Below are 22959 nucleotides of genomic sequence, written 5' to 3'. Positions count from 1 at the left end.
TCCTCAAACACCTTCTAACTTACTGAAGTATGACAAATACATAGCTAAGTATAAATAAAATCCCATGGGCATTCGAAGAGGGGAGGTAGCATACCCATTTTGAGGTCAGGGAAGGTGGGTGAGATGAGTCATGGAAGATGGGTTGAACTGTGATAGGTGGAGGAGGGAGGGGCTACCTCCCAGGGATACTCACATGTAAGGACTGAAGTGAGACTAGGAAGGTGGTTGAAAGCACACTAAGAAATCCACGTCTGTGAAGTTGTACTTAACTTGTTTAGGGCAGGAAAAAAGGGAGAGGAAAGATGCACGAAGCCTTAGGAAGTTGAAGGCAGCAAAGGCTTACAGAATGGAACACTGGGCAACTATAGTCAGCCACGAGGGTGGCTGGAATCATTGTGACAACCTCATCAACAGTTCTCAACTGCCTGAGGGTGGGATTTGGGACTGGGAATGCAGACAGATATCAGGATGATAAAGACTAAAAGACATTTTGAAAAAGCAGAATTGTTATCCTTCTTTTCACAATAAGAAAATGTTACTACATGAGATTTTTTTCTAGAAAGTGTCACTATGTGAAATCCCCTTGGGGGTGTGATATGCACTTCATTTTAAAAGTTGACATACCCTAATCTCCCACGTCCCCTTCTAGTTTTAACCTCTTTTGGGTGACTTTATTTTATGGATAAGTAAACAAAGGCTAAGAGAGGTGGCATGGCTGATCGATGGCGAGAGCTGTGAGCAGATCCTGACCCTTTCAAATTCCAGGATAGAATTCATCCCATTGGACCATGTATCTCTGATGGTTTCCATTTTACAAATGTAACAATTTAGGCCAGGAAGATAGAGCTGGAAAAGTTCACTAGTTGGACCCAGATATTCACTCCCTATTTGGCTGCATTCTGTCAAGAGACTTCTGGGCTGATAAGACATTGCAGGAAACATGAATTTGTAAAAACAGGCAGGCCTTCTACCATAGTCAAGGGAGTATTACTATTGGGGCACATCTTATTTTGACCACATTATACTCCAAATCACGACCATATACAACTGAAGGAATTCAAAAGGACAAAATCCCAAAGCAAGATTCACAAGACATATTCTAAGACTTTCTATCTATCCACCTTCTGTCACATACACAAGCACAGACTTCTTAAATTAGGGTCTGTTTCTAGTTTCCTATTGGTTCATTAATGTCTTGACCTTTTCCCATTTGTTATTTAATTAATTTATGTGTTTCCTTAAAGTCTCACCAAGTGCACATTTCTCAAAAACCTTGAGGACTCCTGTTTAGGAAAATGAAAGAGCATTTTCTTCAATCATGTTTTCATAGTTACAACTTAGAGAACAACTTCTTGAGACATGTCTGGGAGCAAGGCTTAGGACGGATTCCCATGGGATACATTCTTCAATGTGAAATTACCCAGTCAAACAAAGTGTATAGTAACTTATACAAGAAAAGTATTTTATGTTGCCATCACTATACATGTCATGTTTTTCCATAAACTGGCTAGTCTTCATCAGTGTATGCCTTTACTTTTATTCTTGGGTCCAGGTAACTGTTCTATCATACTCCCTGTATTTATACGTAGTTACTGGTAAAATCAGTTTTTTTTTTCCCTCCAAAATTTGATTTAGTGTTGATTTCTTTGGATACCATTATATCTATTATTAGCTGTGTGACTTTGGGCAAATTTTTAACTTAGCCCTTTGTGCCTTTGCTGGTACATGGGGGATAGTAATTGTATCTACTGAGAGAACTGTTGTGATACCAAATGGGGTATCAGAGTACATGCCTCAGCCTTGCCTTGGGCACAGAGTAAGATTCAGTAAGTTGCTGTGCTTATGCTATGTTGATGCTTCGGTAAACCTTTATCTACAATGTGTATTTAAAATATATAATTAATTATTTTTCATGAAATTTTTTTTTGGTGCACTGAAGTATTTATTTTACTTATTTTATTGCTTTCACTGATGATATTATATTTTAGAGCTGGAATACATATATTAATTTTTGTTACCCTAAGTTTGTTGCATATTAAATTTATATACAAATTGAGTTTATTTCTGAATTGTGTTTTGTTCATTGTTCTACTTTTGAATCTGTAAAGTACTCTTTTAAAAGTTACCCATCCATACATGTTCTGAATATGGTAGGACATGTTTCCCTTTGTTATTCCTTTGCTAGAAAATCCTTTGATATTCTGCACATTTATTTATTTATTTTATATGAATTTTAGAAGTATGCTGTGAAGACATATAAAGTAATATTTTGGCATCTTTATTGGAATCTTGTTAAATTCATAAGTTATCTTAAGAGATACTGTCATTTTTATTACAGTATTTATTATTTCCTGTCAGGAGCATACATGTCCACATTTATAGAACCTTCCTTGCTTTTCCATTATTTTTTGTCGTTTTCTTTGGAAAAGGACTAAGAGACAGAAGACTTCTGTTTTAAATCATGTTCTTGGGAAACTGATTCCCCCAATCATATTCTTAGGAAACTAACTTATTTATAAGAAACATGTGAAGATGGCTCTGTCCATCGAGAATCTACCTCAGATCCATGCTACTTAATGGGGCCAACTAAATCATTTCCTCAGCTATACATTTGGGATGCTAAAACTTGTTTGAACGTGTACTACATTGCTGTAAGGATTATCAAGTAATATATACAAAATTCTTTGAAAATATTCCAATATAAACAAGGGCATGGTATAATGAAACAATTATAACAACATTTTTGCTTCCCAGACAATAAGATTCTAGAGGGCAGGAACCTATCTTCTCTTCTTGTTATTCACAATATGGTGCCAGTCCACGATAGGAACTCAGTAAATGCTTCTGTGTTAGGGGAAGAAGTAGGTAGTAATAACATCACAAATATAAAAGGAGGAAAGGCTTGAGGAATGGTATGGTCTAGAGAGAATGAGTTTATTCAATTTTACTGGCACAGCTCTTTCATTTCATATGTAATAATCTTTTAATTCAACATTGAGCCATATATTTTATAAGCTTTCCTTCTGCTGGGCTCCCCTATAGCGAAATTTTATACCTTTATATTAATGTGATAAAAGTGATTTGCATTCCTAGAAACTTTCTATTACATCCCTCCCCCCACCCCCTTAGTGTAGCTGCTCTTCTGAAAATGTGCCTGTAGCTGGGAGTGAAAAGAGAAATGGGAGAGGAAGGAAATGTTATATAATCATCCAACACTGACTCCAGAACTAAGGAGCGAGAATATGCCAAGATCACGATAATAACCATTGTCGTGTCAGATACTAACCAGAAGTTTTCCACATACTGTTCTTAACCTCAAATTAAAGGTGAACCAGAAGGATTTCTATTTGCCAAAAGTTAGTTTCAGGTTTTCACTTTCCTTGAAACCTTTCTGGTTCCCCAATGTCTAAAACTAAAATTCCTTCTCCCACGGTGTCTGCAGTGGGAAAGAAAGCCCTGCTAAAAGGCTTGTCGGTTCACAGAAAAAAAAAAATTTTTTTTTGTTTAGAATTATTGTTTGTGGGAAATTATTAAGTGTGCAAACACATTCCACTGACTTGATATCTTAAGCATTTGTTTTTTTTTTTTTAAACCATCAAGTGCTAACAATGTGACCCTGTCATGAGAACTGGTCAAAACTAAAACATTTGCATTGCAGAGCTTCTGGGTTTTTTGGTTCAATTGTAACATGGAGTCTGATGGATGCTTTATGTAGCAGAATGGCTTTCAATTTTCCGAATTAAATATAATTAAAATAGTGTCAGAAACAAACTTTTAAGGTTCAGCATCATTAACGTCTTCTTTGGATCCAAAATGCATTAAAGACTCACTCCATATACAAACTCTGAAGGGAAGTCCATGAATCATATAACAAAATCTGCTAGGTAGTTAAGAAAACACTTTCCCCAAAGGAATTGTGCTGAAATCCTCATTCTAACTCACTGAAGTGGGTAGGGCAGGTGGTTTTATTGTTGTATTTCCCTTTCCCATCTTCCCCTTTGTACTGTATAGATGGATTAACTGAGGGTAACGGAGAAAAGCTAGGGGACCCAGTCCAAACCTGATCTTCTGACTTCAATTCCTATAAAATCAGAGCTCATCAATGTCGGTATTGTTGATATTTTGGGTTGGATAATGCTTTGTTCTAAGGGGCTGTCCTGTGCATTGTAGGATTGTTAGCATCCTGATCTCTACCACCACCTGTGAGCAGTACCCTACCCCCAGCAGCTGTAAGAACTAAGAGGTCTCTGAACATTGTCATACGTCCCTTGGGGGTGGAGGACAAACTACTCATGACGGTCACTTTAACCTTTCCAAAATGCTAGGTCACTTGTAAGTGATAACTTGCTCCATTCCCACAGAGGCCAGTTTGACTTCATATTACTCTGTCTTATGATATACGGCTGCTAGATGTGTCTTCAAACACCAGCTAGGTTGTCTCCAGTGAGAGAGCTGTGGGGAGTACTCTAATATTTGTTAAGAGTTCTTTATTCAATGGGGATAGATTCACTCAGATTAAGGCAGGCATCTTGGATGGGCTTGGTTTTTTCCTCTGATCAGCCACAGATCATGATGCATATTAAGGAGCTATGGTGGTCAATAGTGTTATTCACCAAATATTTCTGTTCTTCCCCCATTCTGGGCTCAACTCAGGATTACATTTTCTACCCCCCCTCCCCCCGCCCCCGTTGCGCAGTGCCTTGCAACAAGTTCTGGCCAATGCATTGAGTGGAACCTTATGTCACTTTAAGGATACAGCACTGAATTGTTAATGGAGGATCTCCTAGTTTTCACATCCATCTGGCATGGTAACTGGCAATGTTTGAGATGGTGGTTGCTTGGGTCTCTCTGCAAGCCTGTTCCCTGAATGACCACAGTGAGTAGAACATTACTGCCCACGTGTAATAAATATATAGCATGAGTAAGAAATCTTATGTTTCAAGCCATTGAGATTTTAAGACTGTTAGCTTAGCAGAACTCAGCTTATTTTGACTGATGTTAAGAGCTGAAAGATGAGAAGAAACCTGAAAATAGATTTATGTTAAATCAAGGTCTCCTATATAAAATAGAAAACATAACATAAAACCACTTAGAACTTCCTTAAGTCTTACAGTTCTCTATTTTTAGTCACTAACTCTCTTGTACTTGAAAAGAGTTTCAATGTAGATTTCTACATACCTGATATGGTATGTAAATTGCATTGTTCTCTATGCCAAACTCATTCATTCATTCATTCAGATGATATTTATTGAACACTAAATATAATGACAACTATTATTGGGGGTATCTTTAAAACAAGGATGATTTTGTGGGCTTCCATGTAGAATATACAATGGTATTGGAGGTAGGCTGACAAAGTTTTGAAATGTAGTTTCATAATTGGATGGATGGGTAATTTCAGGCAAGTGACCTAACCTCCCCATGCCTTGCTTTTCTCAGCAGTAAAATTCTAATCACAACAGTGAAGAGTAAGTGAGGCAATGCACAAAGTGCTTAGAACACTACCTGGCACATGCTAGGTGTTCAAGAAATGATAGTTCTGATGTTTCTAAGGAATGTTATAGTAAGTGATAAATCAAGCTCTGATATGGGACAAGCTGCAAACATCCCAACACATGACTGCTTATTCATCATTTCATCTTAAATGTCTAGCATGGTGCTTGGCCCAAAGAAGATATTTAAAAAAACCTTTACTGAATACGTATAAAAGCATAGAGGGAGGAGGAGACGGACTCCCCAGTTTGATTCCTAACCTTAGTATTTTTTTTAAGATTTTATTTATTTATTTTAAAAGAGAGAGATCACAAGTTGGCAGAGAGGCAGGCAGAGAGAGAGGGGGAAGCAGGCTCCCTGCGATCATGACCTGAGCCGAAGGCAGAGGCTTAACCCACTGAGCCACTCGGGCGCCCCAATGACTCCTGACCTTGTCTTTATCTCTTGCTTATCTCACGCATGCTGCCAGCTCCAAGAACCTGTTATAATCACTGTGCTAAATCTGTCTACTCTTGTAAAATGAAAGGATGACACAAAAGAGCTAGAAACAATGTGTCTATAAACTAGGATCATAATCTACCACACTTTTCAGAAAAAGGATAATAAAAGCCTTACGACAATATAATGTGAAAATAATAAACATACTTGAAAATAATCAATAGTATGGAGACTCTACAAAGTTGTTCTATACAGTTTTAACATTTTCAAAAGAAACTTAATGGAGATTGTTTCATAAAAAGGGCGGTAAAACTCACTGGCATTAACATCATCACAGAGATGTGCTAGATTTCCCTAAGAGATCTGTGGAGAGAGAAAGCGAAGGAAGTTGGAGACAGAGAAATTAACGCACAAACCTGCAACTAAAAGAATAAATTCTGGATGTCTAAAGCATAACATAGTGATTATAGCCAACAATCCTATATTATATACTTCAAAATTGCTAAGAGACTAGATTTTAAATGTGCTCATCACAGAAAAGAAATGATAATTATGTGACACGAGAGAGGTGTTAGCTAAAGCTATAGTGGTAATCATATTACAATACATAAGTGTATCAAATTAACATGTTGGACACCTTAAACTTATACAGTGTTATATATAAGTCATATCTTGATTAAAAAGCAAAAAAAAATCATATATTAAGCCTTTCTTGGTCTTCCAATTCGTTAAGTCTTGTAAGTGAAAGATAAAAGTTTAACTCACAGGTGGTGCAATCAAAATGATGTAAGCCTTCAGAGTCTCAGTCTTTCTACCTATTAAGCGGGATGATAATACCTACTCCATAGGGCTTATCATGAGCATTACAGTAAATAATGTGGCAAAAGACCAAGTAAGAAGCAAACTGCCAGTAAATAGTGGCAATTGATAGCATAATAATTATTATTATTGCAAATATTTATAAGAAAAGTACTTCTTTGCAAGTGTTAGTAGTACTGACAGTAAGTCCTCTGGCTGATATTACAGTGCATGTAAATTGGCTTATGGTATGGGTTTTAGATATGCTAATGTAGCATACAAAAGAGACAACAGTAAAGAAATGTATGCTTGCTAGGTAACCATTTTGTGAAGTTGGATGGTAAGTTGGGGAAAAAAATAATGTTTAAACTTAGAGAAACGGTTCAGTAAACAAGAACATAGAAAGCCATTAGAAGAGTAATACAAAGTACTACCTAGCTATGTGACCTTACTTACTTTCTCATTTCCTGAGAAAAATGGAGATAGTAATACTGAACAAGACTGTTATGAGAAGTTAGAGTTAATATTTGTAAATCGCTTAGAACATGCCTGGAATACAGTGAGTGCTATGTGTTTATTAAACCAAGACAATGATACAAATGGCTGAAAATATACAGAATGGCCTGTTAGGAAAACTTTAAAGATTGGCCAGGTGGTCTTCTAGGAACACAACCTGGAAAGCTACCAGGCTCATTTGTCCATACACAACTTGGACTCCTCTTATGTACAAGGTGAACTGCTGTAGTCATGAAGAAAGCTGACTCACATTTGGAATGACAGAGATGGACCAGAGGCTAAGGCAGAAGGAGCCCTAGATGAGACTGGTGAGACTGGAAAAGTCATAAATAATATGATACCCCTTCCTATGGGTTTCAACAGTGTTCCCTAATTATTTCACAGCATCTTAGGTACCTATAACTGTACATAAGTATCTGCCCAAGGCAGAGCTCCCTGAAGGTGGGAGCTGAGTCTTGTTCACTGTGGAATTCCCCTCTGACAGTGCTCAATAAGTATATGCCGCAGTCAAGCCAAAACTGAAACCTATAACTACGGAGCACTCAGTACTTGGGCCCCTGAGGCTCCACACCCCACTTTGAACCCTCCACACTGCTCTAAATAGCTCAATATTAATGTGTGGGGAGGTAGACTGTGATCCCAAGAACATGGCCCTGTGTAAAATCTTAGTCTTTTCTATAGTGATGGCTTAAAACTACTCAATAGTAAAACTGGCTGAGAAGCCTTTTGCTTAGGGACTTCCTCCAGTCATACTTCTCAGTCCATCCACAAACACCTCAATGCTGCCACAAACAAGATTCACCAGCCTTGCCAATGAATTTTTCTTCCTTCCTTCGGTAGCTATCCATTTTCCAAATTCCTTTCTGTGCTTTCCTTGAGAATATCTCTGTCATACAATCCCTCTCACTAACCTCTCAGCCACCACTTCAAGAATCACACTTGGATTACCACTGTAGTGTCTTACTGTGAATTTGCCTCATACCACTGAAAGATAAGGCTTCCTAAAATACAAGTTTCATCACATTTCTTTCCTGTTCATGATCTAGGTTCCTTATTTCTTACTTTTACCTAATCTACTTTGGTTATCAAGAACCTCCATACTTTGGTCCTATTCTACCACACTTCCTACCAAAGCTTCCAAACTCATTTTGTGAGATTAGCATTACTCTGATACCAAAAGCAGAGAAGGACACAAAACACACACACACACACACACACACACACACACACACTATAGGCCAATATTCCTGATGAACATAGATGCAAAAACCCTCAACAGAATATTAGCAAACTGAATTCAACATGACATTAAAAGGATCATACATCACGATCAAGTGGGATCTGTGAACCACTCAATGTAATACATCATATTAACAAAATGAAAAATAAAAATCATATGATCACTTTAATAAATGTAGAAAAAGCCTCTGACAAAATTCAATATTCATTTATGAAAACTCTTAACAAAGAGGGTATTGAGGAAATGTACCTCAGCATAAGAGAAGCCATTTATGACAAACCCACATCTAACATCATACTCAACAGTGAAAAGCTAAAAAGTGGAAAGCTTTTCTTCTAAGATAAGAATCAAGGGCACCTGGTTGGCTCAGTCAATAGAATGTGTGACTCCTGATCTCAGGGTTGTGAATTCGAGACCCACATTAGGTGTGGAAATTGCTTAAAAATAAGATATTTTTTTTTGTTTTAAAGAATTTGCCTAAGATCAGAATCAAAACAAGGATGCCCACTCTAGACACTTTTATTCAACACAGTACTAGAAGTCCTAGCCATAGCAATTAGGTAAGAAAAAGAAATAAAAGTCATACAAATTGGATAGGAAGAAGCAAAACTGTCCCTATTTGCAAATAATATGACATATACATAGAAAACTCTAAAGAGTCCACCAAAAACTGTTAGAAATAATAAATGAATTCAGTAAAGATGAAGAATACAAAATTGATGTACAAAAATCTGTTTCATTTTTATATACTAATAACAAACTATTGGAAAGAGAATTTAAGAAAACAATTCCATTTATAATCACATCGAAAAGAATAAAATACCTAGGAATAAATTTAATCAAGAAGGTGAAAGACCTATAAACTGAAAACTACAAGACATTGGTGAAGACACTGAAGAAGGCACAAATAAATGGAAAGATATTCTATGCTCATAGACTGGAAGAATTAACACTGTTAAAATGTCCATACTACCCAAAGCAATCTACAGAGTCAATTCAATTTTTATCAAAATTCCAATGATATTTTTCATAGACCTGGAGCAAATAATTCTAAAATGCATATGGAACCACAAAAGAACATGATACCCAAAATAATCTTGAGAAAGAACAACAACTCTAGAGGTATCATGCTCCCTGGTTTCAAACTACATTACAAAGTGATAGTAATCAAAATAGTATAGTATAGGCATTAAAACAGACACCAAGATCAACAGAACAAAGACTCCAGAAATAAATCCACACATGTATTGTCAATTAATTTACAACAAAGGAGGCAAGAGTATATAAGGGAGAAAAAGTAGACTCTTCAACAAATGGTGTTGGGAAAACTGGACAGCAATCTGCACAAGAATAAAACTGGAGCATTATCTTGTAACATCATACATAATAATCAACTCAATATGCATTAAAGACTCAAATGGGAGACCTGAAGCTACAAAACTCCTAGATGAAAACAGGGCAAGTAAGCTCTTTGATGTCAGCCTTAGCAATTCTTTTTCAGCTCTGACTCACGGGGCAAGGGAAGCAAAAGCAAAAATGAGCAAATGGGACTACATCAAACTAAAAAGCTTCTTCTGCACAGCTAAGAGAAGCATCAACAAAATGGAAAGGCAACTAGTGAATATGAGAGGGGATTTGTAAGTCATATATCCAATAAGGGGCTAACACTGAAAATATATAATGAACTTGTATACCTTAATGACAGAAAAAAATCAAGCAATCTAATTAAAAAATGGCAGAGGATCTGAATGGACATTTTTCCAAAGAAGACATACAGATGACTAATAGACACATGAAAAAGATGCTCAGCATCACTAAGCACCAGGGTAACGCAAATCAAAAAGCACAATGAAATAGCACCTTGTACCTGCCAGAATGGCAATTATCAGAAAGACAAGAAATAACAAATGTTGGCGAGGATGTACAGCAAAGGAAACACTCATATACTGTTGGTGGGAATGTAAGTTGGTGCAGCTACTACAGAAAACAGTATGGAAGTTCCTCAAAAATGTAAAAATAGGACCAATATAGTATCCAGCAATTCCACTTCTGAGTATTTATCCAAAGAAAACAAAAATACTAAGCTGAAAAGATATATGTGCCCCTGTGTTCACTGTAGCATTATGTATAATAACCAAGATATGAAAGTAACCTAAATGTCCAATGTCAGATGATAAAGAAGATAAAGACAACTTGTGAACACACACACACACACACACACACACACGCAGGAATACTACTCAGCCATAAAAAATGAAATCTTGACATCTGCAACATGGTAGACTTTGAAGGCATTATGCTAAGCAAAATAAGTCAGAGAAAGACACATACTGTATGATTTCACTTACATGTGGAATCTAACAAAACAAAACAAAACAAAACACAAAACCCCAGACTCATAGATACAGTTTGGCAGTTGACAGAGGGGAAGAGGGTTTGGGGTAAGTGATATGGATGAAGGGGATACAAACTTGCAATTACAAAATAAGTAAGCCATGGGGATGTAATGTACAACATGGGATACAGTCAATGATATTGTATTGGCTTTGGAAGGTGACAGAGGATGACTAGATTTATAGTAGTAACTGTTCCCTCTATGTATCCAAATGTCAAATCTCTATTGTACTAATATAATATTTTAAGTAATATAACATTGTATGTCAACTATTCCTCAATGAAAATAATATGAACACTAAAGTGCTTATGAAAGGGGTCAGGATGCTCATCTTACTGACCCAAACTGCCCACTGAGGATGAGGGCGAAGGAAATGGATCTGACGAGGCTCTGTGTGGAATTAAGGATGAGAAGACCTGCTGCCATCAGCTTCAATTTTTGTTTCTGCAACTCAATAAAAAAAGCCATGGGCCAGTGACAACTAGATGTAGACTGTGGGCTACTCCACATTACAAGTCTGATGCCAAAATGCTTTACACAGTCCACCTAACAGATGGTAATGTATTTCAGCCATTACCAGTGCAAGCAAGATTCAAACCAGTGACCCCAGGGGTGAAAGGTTGTATATCCAATTACAAATTTCCACTTTCCTTAAGTGTTAAGATGCCTAAAGCAATATATTTTATTTACATCAAGTTACATTGTATAAACTATATTTGATAAAAGAGATGACTTCACGTTCTCAACTTAAATCAAAGAATGCTTACTTAAGTATTTTTTTAATTGAATCACACTTTAATGCCATCGTATAATCTTTGGTTAACCGTGCTCATCTTGATTATTCTAACAAGGGAAACATGGAAATTAATACTTAAGTTGTAGAGCTTATGCCATCTATAAAATTACGCATTAGGAAATTCAAAAGAGATACCTGGGACATCTGTGAAGGTTTCTCCAAGGACAGACACGTGGAAATTGAGTCCTAAATCCTTAAGGTGCATCAGTACCTTAAAAAAACTCTCCGGATCTTTATCATGTTCCCTGGAAATAAACACACAAAATATAACTTGTGAAACCTTATGGTATTCGTTAGAAATAATGTTTTCACTTTTCACAGTATCAACTCCTTTTGTGGTCTATTGCTAGTTAAGGGAACCTCTGGCATCCAAGCGGAGATTTCCCCCTATAACCTTGAATTGCAGCATCAGCATCGAGTGATTTCATGAATGTAACTTCTCTCTCATGAATCAAAACCCAGTTCTATTGAAATCTTAAGGCTCTGCAGCCTTTTATTAAAGGAGGAATCTATCTTGTTTTTCACATTTTTTGGGGTTAGACTATAGAAAGTCTAGTGTATTTCCCTTTCTCCTAAAATGTTTAATTTTCCACTTAACACGAGTTTTTTAACAAAAGAAAAGACCAGTCTTCAAAGGACGATTCTCTACTGATCATGAGAATGTACCAAAGATGTTTTCATTTTCATGGGTATGAATACCTTCCTCTCACATTTGCTGAGCCCCTTTGTGCCCACAAGGAACGCACAATTAGGGAGCAAGATTACAGACTCTCTCACTAATCTCTCATTTTAAATAATTGAATGGAGAATTATAAATACATCAAAAGGGGGTAGGCCTGAGTGTAAGTCCGCTGAGTATTAACTCAGGAGTGGAGGTTAGTCAACTCATAAAAGAATAGTAATAAAGATAATTCTTTCATTTAGTAGAGGCTTTTGAAAAACATGGATTATTTTTGTTTGTTTAGCTTGTCAGTCTTCTTTATAATGACAGAATGAGAGGCTAAAGGACACCAAAATAAAAAAAAGAATTCATCAGTTCAAGAAATCACATTAAAATGAAATGAGTTATTTTTTACATTGTAAGGTGTGAATATTTCAGTATTTTTTGCATTTAATTGCACTGTTTCAAATTATCTTATTTCAGGCAGATGTGGACCAGATGTCTTCAAAATATTTGTTTTTTATTTATAATTCAGAATTTTAACTTATTTTTTTATTTTACAGGGAAATAGTTATATATCAGCAATTGAATTTCTCATTTACCAACTAATTATGTAAAATAAATCTGTAAATTGATCAAACTGCTATATGAAATATGAAAATTACATCATTCAGGAAATCTCATGAAAAATGACATCTGCAACCCTAAATGTGTTAATTCACAATTCAGTCAATATTTTCAGTATCAAGAATTAAAACAAATGCATCTTCTGATTAACATTTTAAAATAGCATTTATAATTTTATGGAATTATAAGATCTTATAGAATTTGAATTCTGTAACAACTTATTTTAAGCTCTGTATCTCTTGATTTGATTTACTTCAAATAATAAAGAATGCAATGGTGAAATGTTGATCGCTTTTTAAAATGATGCATATTATATACATGTACCATTGGGAAGTTTTTGGATAGTTTTCATATATACTGTATACGCTGTGGGCAAGAACAAAGACTCAAAACAGTTTGAAAGTAAAGAACACACCATATGCTATCTTCAAGCGTATCAATCAAATAGCTGCTACCTCATCTGTAATATGTTCTTTTGGTCTGATTCTCTGGGATGTACTTAGATGAAAAGAATGGAAACAATATAATATATCTTAAAGAGAGAGTAAGACTATAGGGAAATCTAGCCACTCTGTTCTCTAAATTTTTCATTTTGAGTTCCAAAAATTTTGGCTACAGATCCTCAAGAGAATATTTATTCTAAATAGTTCCTGCTGTTTTGTTTGTTTGTTTGTATTGTATTAAACTTAAAATAGATGCAGTTTGGGGTTGGGAGGAGGTTTAATCAGGGAGAAGCTGTAGTTCTGAAAAGATTCCAGTATGTTTTCAGGGCAGCAGGTTTTATGAACCTGCACTTACAGCATTTCCATACAAGATAAATGCTTTACAATCCTACTGTATCCTTTTGATTTTTAAAAATGTTTTTATTCAATTTCTTTAAATGAAAAATAAAGCACTTCACCCGTTTCTTCAGATATTTTTATAGGTGGACAAAAGCTTTCATATTCAACAGTCACTTTGCATAAGAACACAAAAGAGGTTTGTATGAATCCCTCTCTTGTTTAACCTATAATATATGGACGAATGTAAAGTGAGATTTTTCTTCCCCAAAATTATCCCCCAGGAAAAGAGGCGTTTTATACTAAAGTCCTTCTAACGTCTTTCATAATACTGGGCACTTTCTCAATTACAATTATTTCAAAAAAAGCACTGTTTGAGGAAGTTGCATTAACCTGAAACAATGCCTAATGGTGACAGTTTTGGATGGTGGGAGCAGTCATTCACTCGATGGGACTGGCAAAAACAGAAGCAAAGGAATTTAATATCGACTTAGTAATTATTTTGAGAGACATCACCTAACAGTTCAAAGTGCTGGACGTTGTTGAAAACAAGTATTTTAAAGATCACTTAAAAAAAGTAACAGAATAAGTCGTTATTAGGGATTGTGAGTAGTAAGTAGGTTTTTATAGCTAAGGAAAAGATTTCCAGTGATGACAGTTTCCCAAGTCTTGCACCCCAAGCAGCTTAGACAGGGTTCCAGATGACAGGTGCTGGAAACATGCCAGCTTCCTGAAAAGATGGCACCCACCATACTGATGTCAAGAATGCACGGAAGGGGAATTTGGGCTAAAACTGCTTCATGAGATTTAAGGGTGGGAAAAGAGCAATACTTCTAAAATTATTTTACAGGATATGCGCTTTGAAGTATTATTTATATCTAAATTAGTAGATCATATAAGTAGATACTCTATTTCATTTATGTACCTCAAAGTTACATAATGAATTTTGCTAAACTTTTCTCTCAGTTTTCTCTTTAGAAAAATGAGAAATTTCCTAACATTCAGATGATCATTAGATGCTGTGCATCTAATTTAGTATTAGGTATTTAGCCACAGCCATATATCAAGGCACGAATGACAGTCAAGGGCAGAGCTATGTATTTCGATGGGTGAGGAACTCATTCCAAATATCCAAAGGGTCATCCATGGAATCTATCCCAGCATCCACAATATTTATGAACCCATTTAGCAGAGTATATGAATCTGTCTTAAATTTCTTTCTAAGAAATCTAATGTGAAGCTCTCATATTTATAATTTTAGCACAAAACATTAAATATAGGGTGGAGGATTAAAATAAATAGAGAGTGCCCCTTTTTCCAATAGCTATGAAGATTTAAGCACACATTTAATAATACACTCAGTTCTCTATGTAACCATACTTGGAGACTTACTGGTTCCTAAACATTCTTCTGCTCTTATCCATTGCTAATAGGAAACTAAACTGAAATAATATTTTAGAGGGCAATTTGGTAATATGCACAATAAGCCTGAAAGTGTATATGACTTTTGCCCCAGTAATTTAGAAAATTTAGAAAAGATACCCTGTCAAATAATTAAAGAGGTACACAGAAATTCAGCTAGAATATGTTCATAACAGTATTGGGTTTATAATGGCAGCCATCTGGAAACAACTTAGAGGGATAATAAAGAAATACATTTGGATACATAGGCAATACCACACTGCATTAAAAATAATGCTATAGAGGGGCTCCTGGTTGGCATAGTCAGGGGAACGTGTGGTTCATGATTTCAGGGCTGTGAGTTCAAACTCCACATGATGTGTAGAGATTACTTAAAAATAAAATCTTAAAAAAAAATAATGCTATTGAAGTATACTTCTTGACATGGAAAAATACCCGAGAAATACTGTTAAGTAAAAGGTATATGACAGATTAGTATTTACCATATGAACTGCTTTTATAAGACAAATGGGTGTGTATACCTAGAAAAAAAGTCTGGGATGAAGTATACCGAAATATTAACACGGGTTGTTAGGTTTCTTCCCACTCCCCCGCTCCATGTTTTCTATTATTTAATAAAGATTTTTTTTTAAAGATTATTTATTTATTTGACAGACAGAGATCACAAGTAGGCAGAGAGGCAGGCAGAGAGAGAGAGGAAGGGAAGCAGTCTCCCTGCTGAGCAGAGAGCCCGATGCGGGGCTCGATCCCAGGACCCTGGGATCATGACCTGAGCCGAAGGCAGCGGCTTTAACCCACTGAGCCACCCAGGCGCCCCTTTAATAAAGATTTTTAATAGAAATCACTTTTAATGCTTTTAAGGAACTAATCCCCCCCCCCAACATTCTGCCACAAAATTGTATTCATAGGATTTTTGGCTGATGTACCATTTTCAGTATGTATAGTAGCATAATTCCTACTTTCTTCTGCCCCCTCTATATTTGATAGCTGCCCATCAAGCAAACTTGACTGATCTAAAAACATTCTTGAAGATGAGTCAAAGTCCAAGCCTCCCACAATCCCCTCACTCTTGAATAGGTAAGAATGAACAGTCTGGCTGGGAACGAGTTCCTCAGCAGCCCAACTATGGCAGAAGCGACCAGCACGGAAATATTTCAGGCTTACTGGAAGCAGCAGATATAGCAAGAACAGCTTTTATTCCCAAATATTATTCAGAACATTCGAAAAGCATAAACTGTTTCCATGTGTTTTTTCTTCCTATATCTGTTCTCTCTCTGTTGCCTTTCCCGTTTAGTTTTGTAGAGCTAAATTTCTTCTTATTCCTCATTTAACATTCGTTCAGTAAATATTTATTGAGGATTTCTAAGTTCTCCATACTTGTCACTTACACTAAACTGTTACCCTTTCCTATTTTCCCACATAACTTTATCCTTACAGAATGCAGTTTCTTTGATATTATTCCTTGCATTGCCTGGGCAGAAGCCTGGCTCTTTACCCATGCTATTGTTTCCCAGCAGCATGTCACTCTGGACTGAGAGCTCCATGAAGGAAACATAAAGGATGACTAGTTTGTTCACTATAAGTACCCAGTGCTTTGCCAAGTAGTGGAAGACTTTACTTCTGCTTATCAGTATCTGGTTCTTCTCTCTTCTGGGCACACAGAAGATTCCAGGTTTAACTCCTCCCAGTAGGGGAAGCCATAGAACTAGTTCTGGTCTGTGGGATGCAAGCTGACCGATTTGTGTTACCTGCAGGGAGAAGTATCTAAGAGTAGTTCTGAATAACACTTTCTTGGGTGCAAAAATCCTTGTGGAGAGCTTGTGTTATGACTTAGGTTATAAAAGGGAGACAGTCTGGACTGCTACATGGAGGCAAGGCCAGCTAACCATGCAGCAGACTTTGAGTTAGTGAGGTAAATAAACTTTTGTTGTGTTAAGCAGCTGACATGGGGGAGGGATGTTCATCACTGCAGCATAATGTGACCTATACTGACTAATACATTATCTGTGGCATAAAATGAGATGCTCAAAAAAAAAAAATGGATTGAATAAATGAAGGTATGAAAAAAATGATTTACATTTGTAGAGCTCCTGCTATATGTTGATGATTCCAAGCCAGGCACCAGATCATAAATATTCTTCCTCTTAAGATCACACAGAAGAGGTTGAATCTGCATTTGAAATTATGTCTCTGCATTTGAAAGTCATCTTCTTTCTTCTATACAATCTTTGATTTTTTTTTCTTTCTTTCTTCCTACACATAATGAGAAGAAAGAGTTGGCACCCTCAGTCCATGGTTTTGTCTCCAGACCAGCAAGGCCTGGACATTCCTTATATTCTTGTGACTTGAGGTTAAAACCCATTGGACAAGAGATGGCAATAAGAATATGTGCAAGTAATAAAAATTATGATCTCTCTAACACCATGGTTTCAAATTTCTTTCTCTTTCTGATATGTTAACCTCCATCTTTATTTCTTTGTCATGGAGTACTGCTTTACTTCCAAATTCAGTGATGTGTTCCTTGTTCACAAACCTAAAGTTTCCATTTATTACCCTGTGTTAGTTGTTACAATCATTTACTTCTCTACTCTTCTTTCTAAGGCCAATAACACTTCTCTCTTCTCTACAGACCCAACATAGCAATAATCAGTTCTGGTTTCCCTCCACATTTGTGGTTTCTGCATCTTAAATGCTCCTTCGCATAGAATTCAACCGATAGTTCTTGCCACCAACTACTTGACTTCTGTCTCTGTCTCTCTTGGATACTACTAGTGCCCCTCTTTCTCTCATTCTACCAGACCTCCCCACCAATATTTACTTATGGCTGACCAAGACCAAGACTCTCCATTGTGGCTTTCTCTGAAGACTGTTCATGCTGCATTCTGTCCTTCAGCTCTACTTTTAGAGAAAGAATGAAAGGTGCAGTTCAGAGAAAAGTGTCTCTGCCACTGACCCACAATATGGTTACAGCTATATCACATAACCACTTATAGCCTCACTTGCTTCATCCTTTCATCCTTAAAATGGGATAACAGTAATATCCATATTTAAAAAGTCAGTTGTTAGGAATGAAAAAAAAACCTGGCACCCTGGAGATCTACAATTAACTTTCATTCTCTTCATCTTTGGTATTGATAGTATTATTTTATTTATTTTTTAAAAATTAAAAAAAATTTTTCTTTACTTGAAAGAGAGAATGAGAGAGAGAGAGCAAGAGAGGGGGTAGGGTCAGAGAGAGAAGCAGACTCCCTGCTGAGCAGGGAGCCCAATGTGGGACTTGATCCTGGCACTCCAGGATCATGACCCGAGCCGAAGGCAGTCACTTAACCAACTGAGCCACCCAGGCTCCCCAAGGTATTGATAGTATTTTAATATTTTATAAATGTTAATTAGTTTATTCCAGCTCCTCTCCTCTCCAATATACTCAAGATGCTAAGATATTTTATGTCCACTGCTTTGGGGAAGGCATGGGCCAGGCATGGGGGCCTCCAAACCCCACCAAGAAAGGGGACAATCTTCCTGGTTGATTACAGGGGCAACAATCCATGTAGAAATAAATGGTAAGGACTTCAGACAGGTACAAGTATTTAAGCAAAATGCCGCATGAGTGCAGCACACACCCTTCCACCCTGTGCTGCCGTTTCACCACCAGACAAGAAATGTGAAGGAACTTTGAGAGTCCCAGAAGCCATTCAGCACACTTCCTGGGTCAGAACCTTGTGGGAGAAGCACAACTTGAGAGTGAATGTCTGAGCGAGTCTATCTAGACAGACAGTAATGGGGACATGCCTGAGAGATTCCTGAGCTATGGTAGGCATAACAGTGGAACCATGGTTTCTGAGCATGTCATGGAAGAATCACAGAGCTGCTGGCAGACAGGCAGAAGCAAGGGATCCCTCAGCAGTGGCCTGTGAGGAATGAGGACCAGGGAGATGGAAGACAGGATCTTGAACTACTTGAGCTTTCTGTCACCATATTGAAAAGGGCCATTGCACAGAAATTAAGTTATAGAAAAATAAAATTCTAATTTATGCATATCAGGGTTTCATGCCATCTGCACATTCATATTCTCATCTTTCCTTTTAATAGCAGAGGGAAAGATGTCTGCCTTTCAAAATTCAAAGTCTATTAGAGCTCCAGATCTTCTATCTTGCTTCTTTTTGAGAGACCTGTGTTCTTATATTCCATTTCCTTCCAGAAACCTGTGATCTTATTCCCTACTCTATAATTTCTTCATTTGTGTCTTTGGCATTTTTAAGGTACCCCTTTTACCTGATAACATTTATTGATAATAAATGTTACAATAGTGGGCTATTTTTAGGTGACTTTTCACAGATCTTCTCAACTTAGAACACGAACTATGTCTGTCTTTTCTCCTTCCTGTGTTTTCCTTACAACTTTGCTCCTATTCTCACATTCTCCTGGATGAAAGTGTTCTCTAACAATACCAATTCCCCAATTCCCACCCTTGCCCCATCCATTCTGATGCTCCTTACAGTTTAAGTTTGACACCACTGACCATACTCTGCCTTCTTAGAAATGGTCCCTTGCTTGTTTTCCAAATAGTGTACTTAGACTACAACCCACTGACCTTCTCCCCAATCAAATCTTCCCATTCATTCCATCCAGATGGTCACCCAGTGAAAAGAAATAATTTTTTCCCATTAGGTACCACAACATGATTACCTTTTAAATCTCCCTATTGCTAAAAGCTTAGAGCCTGCAGGTTGTTTCTCTTCAACAATGATTTCCTCTCTCCCTGGATATTGTATACAATAATTTCATTCAGCCATCTAATTTATCAATAAGCTCTCCTTCTCTGCAACTCTGGCCAGCCAGCCTGCAGATACCCATGCCTCAAAGAACTGGCAGGCCATGAAGAACCTTAATTAAGATGAATTAGGTCTTCCCCATTCTTGGATGTTACTTAAGTGGCATCCACTATTACACATACTTTTAAATCATCATAATGTACATAATTACTTCCTCTCAGACCTGGGAGGTTCTATGGAACTAAACTCTTTCCCCAATTCATTTCTAAGTCTTTCTATTTCCCTCTGTAATAAAGTTGCTCCTTGTCAAATGTGATGACTGGGGCTGTAATTTGAAACCGACTAATCATTTATACTTTCTTTTGAATTATAACATTTCTAAGAGATATGTAGAAATACATTCAAAACTATTGCTAGTTATCCTAGAGCTACTCCAGCATTCCCCCTTCTATAGTTAGAAACTTCTTGCAGGGTTCAGTCTAGGAAACCCTGACATCCCTGAGAATTGTTTCTACTTCTCATATAGGAAGATACATGATTCTTGTTTCCTATTTTACCCTGTTGGGAAGCTTACAGTCAGATTTCAAGTGCTCAATCTCAACATCTAGGAGATTTTAATAATAGGACTGAAACGTATAATAAAGGAATTAAAAAAAAATAAAAATAAAACAACACCTCACTGGAAAGGCTCAATAGTAGAAAAAGTATTGCATGGAATAGAATCAATGATCTTGACATAAGCAGAATTTACCCAATGTGAACTCCGGAGAGAAAATTAGACCAAAATTTTTTAAATTAACATAACAAAGAACTGAACCTCAGGGACCTCTGGGACAAGAGAAGCTCCAACATTTGTACCATCAGAATTCCAAGAGGGGATTCTGTATTATTTCTCACAACTGCATGTAAATCTACACATTATTTTTTAAAGATTTTATTTATTTATTTGACAGACAGAGATCACAAGTAGGCAGAGAGGCAGGCAGAGAGAGAGGAGGAAGCAGGCTCCCCGCTGAGCAGAGAGCCCGATGCGGGGCTCGATCCCAGGACCCTGGGATCATGACCTGAGCCGAAGGCAGAGGCTTTAACTCACTGAGCCACCCAGGCGCCCCGAATCTACACATTTTTAAAAAAGATTTTATCTATTTACTTGACAGAAAGAGAGAGAGCACAGGCAGGGGGAGCAGCAGAGGGAGAAGGAGAAGCAGACTCCCTGCTGAGAAGGGAGCCTGATTCGGGGTTGGATTCCAGGACTCTGGGATCATGACCTGAGCTGAAGGCAGATGATCAACTGACTAAGCCACCCAGGTGCCCCTAAAATTACTTTAATACACATTTTAACTGTTAAAAAAAGCATGGCCATTGTAATAAAATACAAATAATTCAGAAATATATGAAGTCAGAAAGCCCCTATTCCTTACCCTTCATGACTGTACTCCTCAGATATTAACCACTACTAACAGTTGTTTGGTGCACAGGGATCAACTTTTTTCTAGGCATATGCAAACATGTATTTTGTGTGAATGTATTTTTATATACTTCTTCCTCATTTTATAAATATGAGGTCACTTCCCATTGTCACTAATGCATAACAGACATCTATTTCCATCAACACATATAGATATTCCACTTTAAAATGGTTACCTAATATTTCAAAATTTTAAGTAAATTCTCCTCCTAATGGACAATTCAAGTTTTTCCCCATTTTTTGATGTTTCAAATAATACTACAAGTGACATCTAGTGCTTTTTGTAACATTCAAATTTCTCTGTTGTAGAATCCTTAATTCCTTCTTGTTTTTCCTCCCGTCCTACATTGTTCACTCTACTTTTGGAACTATCCTACTTTTGAAGTTTTACCTGCTTTACCTTCTGCTATGTTTTAAGTTCCATGAGGGTAGAACTTATGCTTTTGTTTACCCAGTACTTCCCATGTCTAGAACAAACCCTGGCGTACAGTTTAAAAAGTTATTGGGCACTGGGGTGGCTCAGTCAGTTAAGCGTCTGCCTTCGGCTCAGGTTATGATCTGGGGATCCTGAGATCAAGTCCCGCATTGGGCTCCCTGCTCAGCGGGGAGTCTGCTTCTCTCTCCCTCTCTCTCTGTTGCTCTAACAAATTAAAAAATAAAAATCTTAAAAAAAAAATAAAAAGTTACTACTGTGAATCAACTCTAAATCTAGATCACCTCTTCTGAATCTAATCCTCTTATTCCCATTTACTGTAAGTGATGATCTTACTACTTCTATAATCAGGTGGATATTTAGAATTTTCACTTGGCCTTTCCAATGACATCTCATGTATAATACTTACAAGCTACACTGATGCCCCGTCAAGCATAGCACTAATGACCAAGCTCCTTTCTCATATCACCATGTCCTTATTCTCCTGCTATTCCAGGATCTCAAGCCCAACACATTTTTGAACACAAGGAGGCTGTTTTCAAACTTGCCAACATTCCGATTTCTCCACTGACCATTTACTCCTGCTATCCCCGCAAATAAGCACTGTTGTTCATATTCACTTTCACCCTCTCCCTTTCTCTCTGCTCTCTACAATCCACAGCTCTTGGGCCTACAACTCTTGAATCTGGAACACTGCTCTCCCCACTTCTCTGCCACTCCCTGTCTGTTGTCTCTCTCATTGACTTTAAATTTATTGTTACCAGTAGTCATCCCTGCAAGATGCCATCTCAGTCTGAATCAGTCTGGTACTGACATTCATATGCTACTGATGATTTCAGGAATGTGTTTTTTTTTTACATTATTTCATAATTATCTGTATGCTGTCCCCTTATAATGAGCCTGGAAATCCCATAACATCAGAGAAACTCTTTGACTCAGAAGTTGGCGAGCACTCAAAATACGACTTTGAAATGAATGAATGATGGTTGTGTCATGTCTGAATAGAGACAGTTATATTTTTAAAACTATGGTAGGCTAGGTCTATGAAATGACATGAAGGATTAAGTTTTTTTTTTTAATGGAGAATTAAACATGGTCTGCATTATTAGATGTCTTTCATC

At 37.0% G+C, this 22959-nt stretch overlaps 1 protein-coding gene across 13 annotated transcripts in view; it reads right to left on the bottom strand.

The window, feature by feature from the left end:
- Positions 1-22959, bottom strand: part of GTDC1 (glycosyltransferase like domain containing 1) — a 379170-nt gene that overhangs the window by 41395 nt on the left and 314816 nt on the right. For all 13 annotated transcript variants that reach the window (XM_047722447.1, XM_047722446.1, XM_047722452.1 and 10 more), the window contains one exon: positions 11812-11921. In XM_047722447.1, coding sequence (XP_047578403.1) covers positions 11812-11921 — 110 coding nt within the window. The remainder of the gene's footprint in view (positions 1-11811; positions 11922-22959) is intronic.

The sequence above is a fragment of the Lutra lutra genome, chromosome 3 (genome assembly GCF_902655055.1).
Source record: "Lutra lutra chromosome 3, mLutLut1.2, whole genome shotgun sequence".
Classification (NCBI taxonomy): Eukaryota; Metazoa; Chordata; class Mammalia; order Carnivora; family Mustelidae; genus Lutra; species Lutra lutra.
Note: the sequence above shows the minus strand (reverse complement) of the source record. Positions and strands in the feature narration are given on the sequence as shown.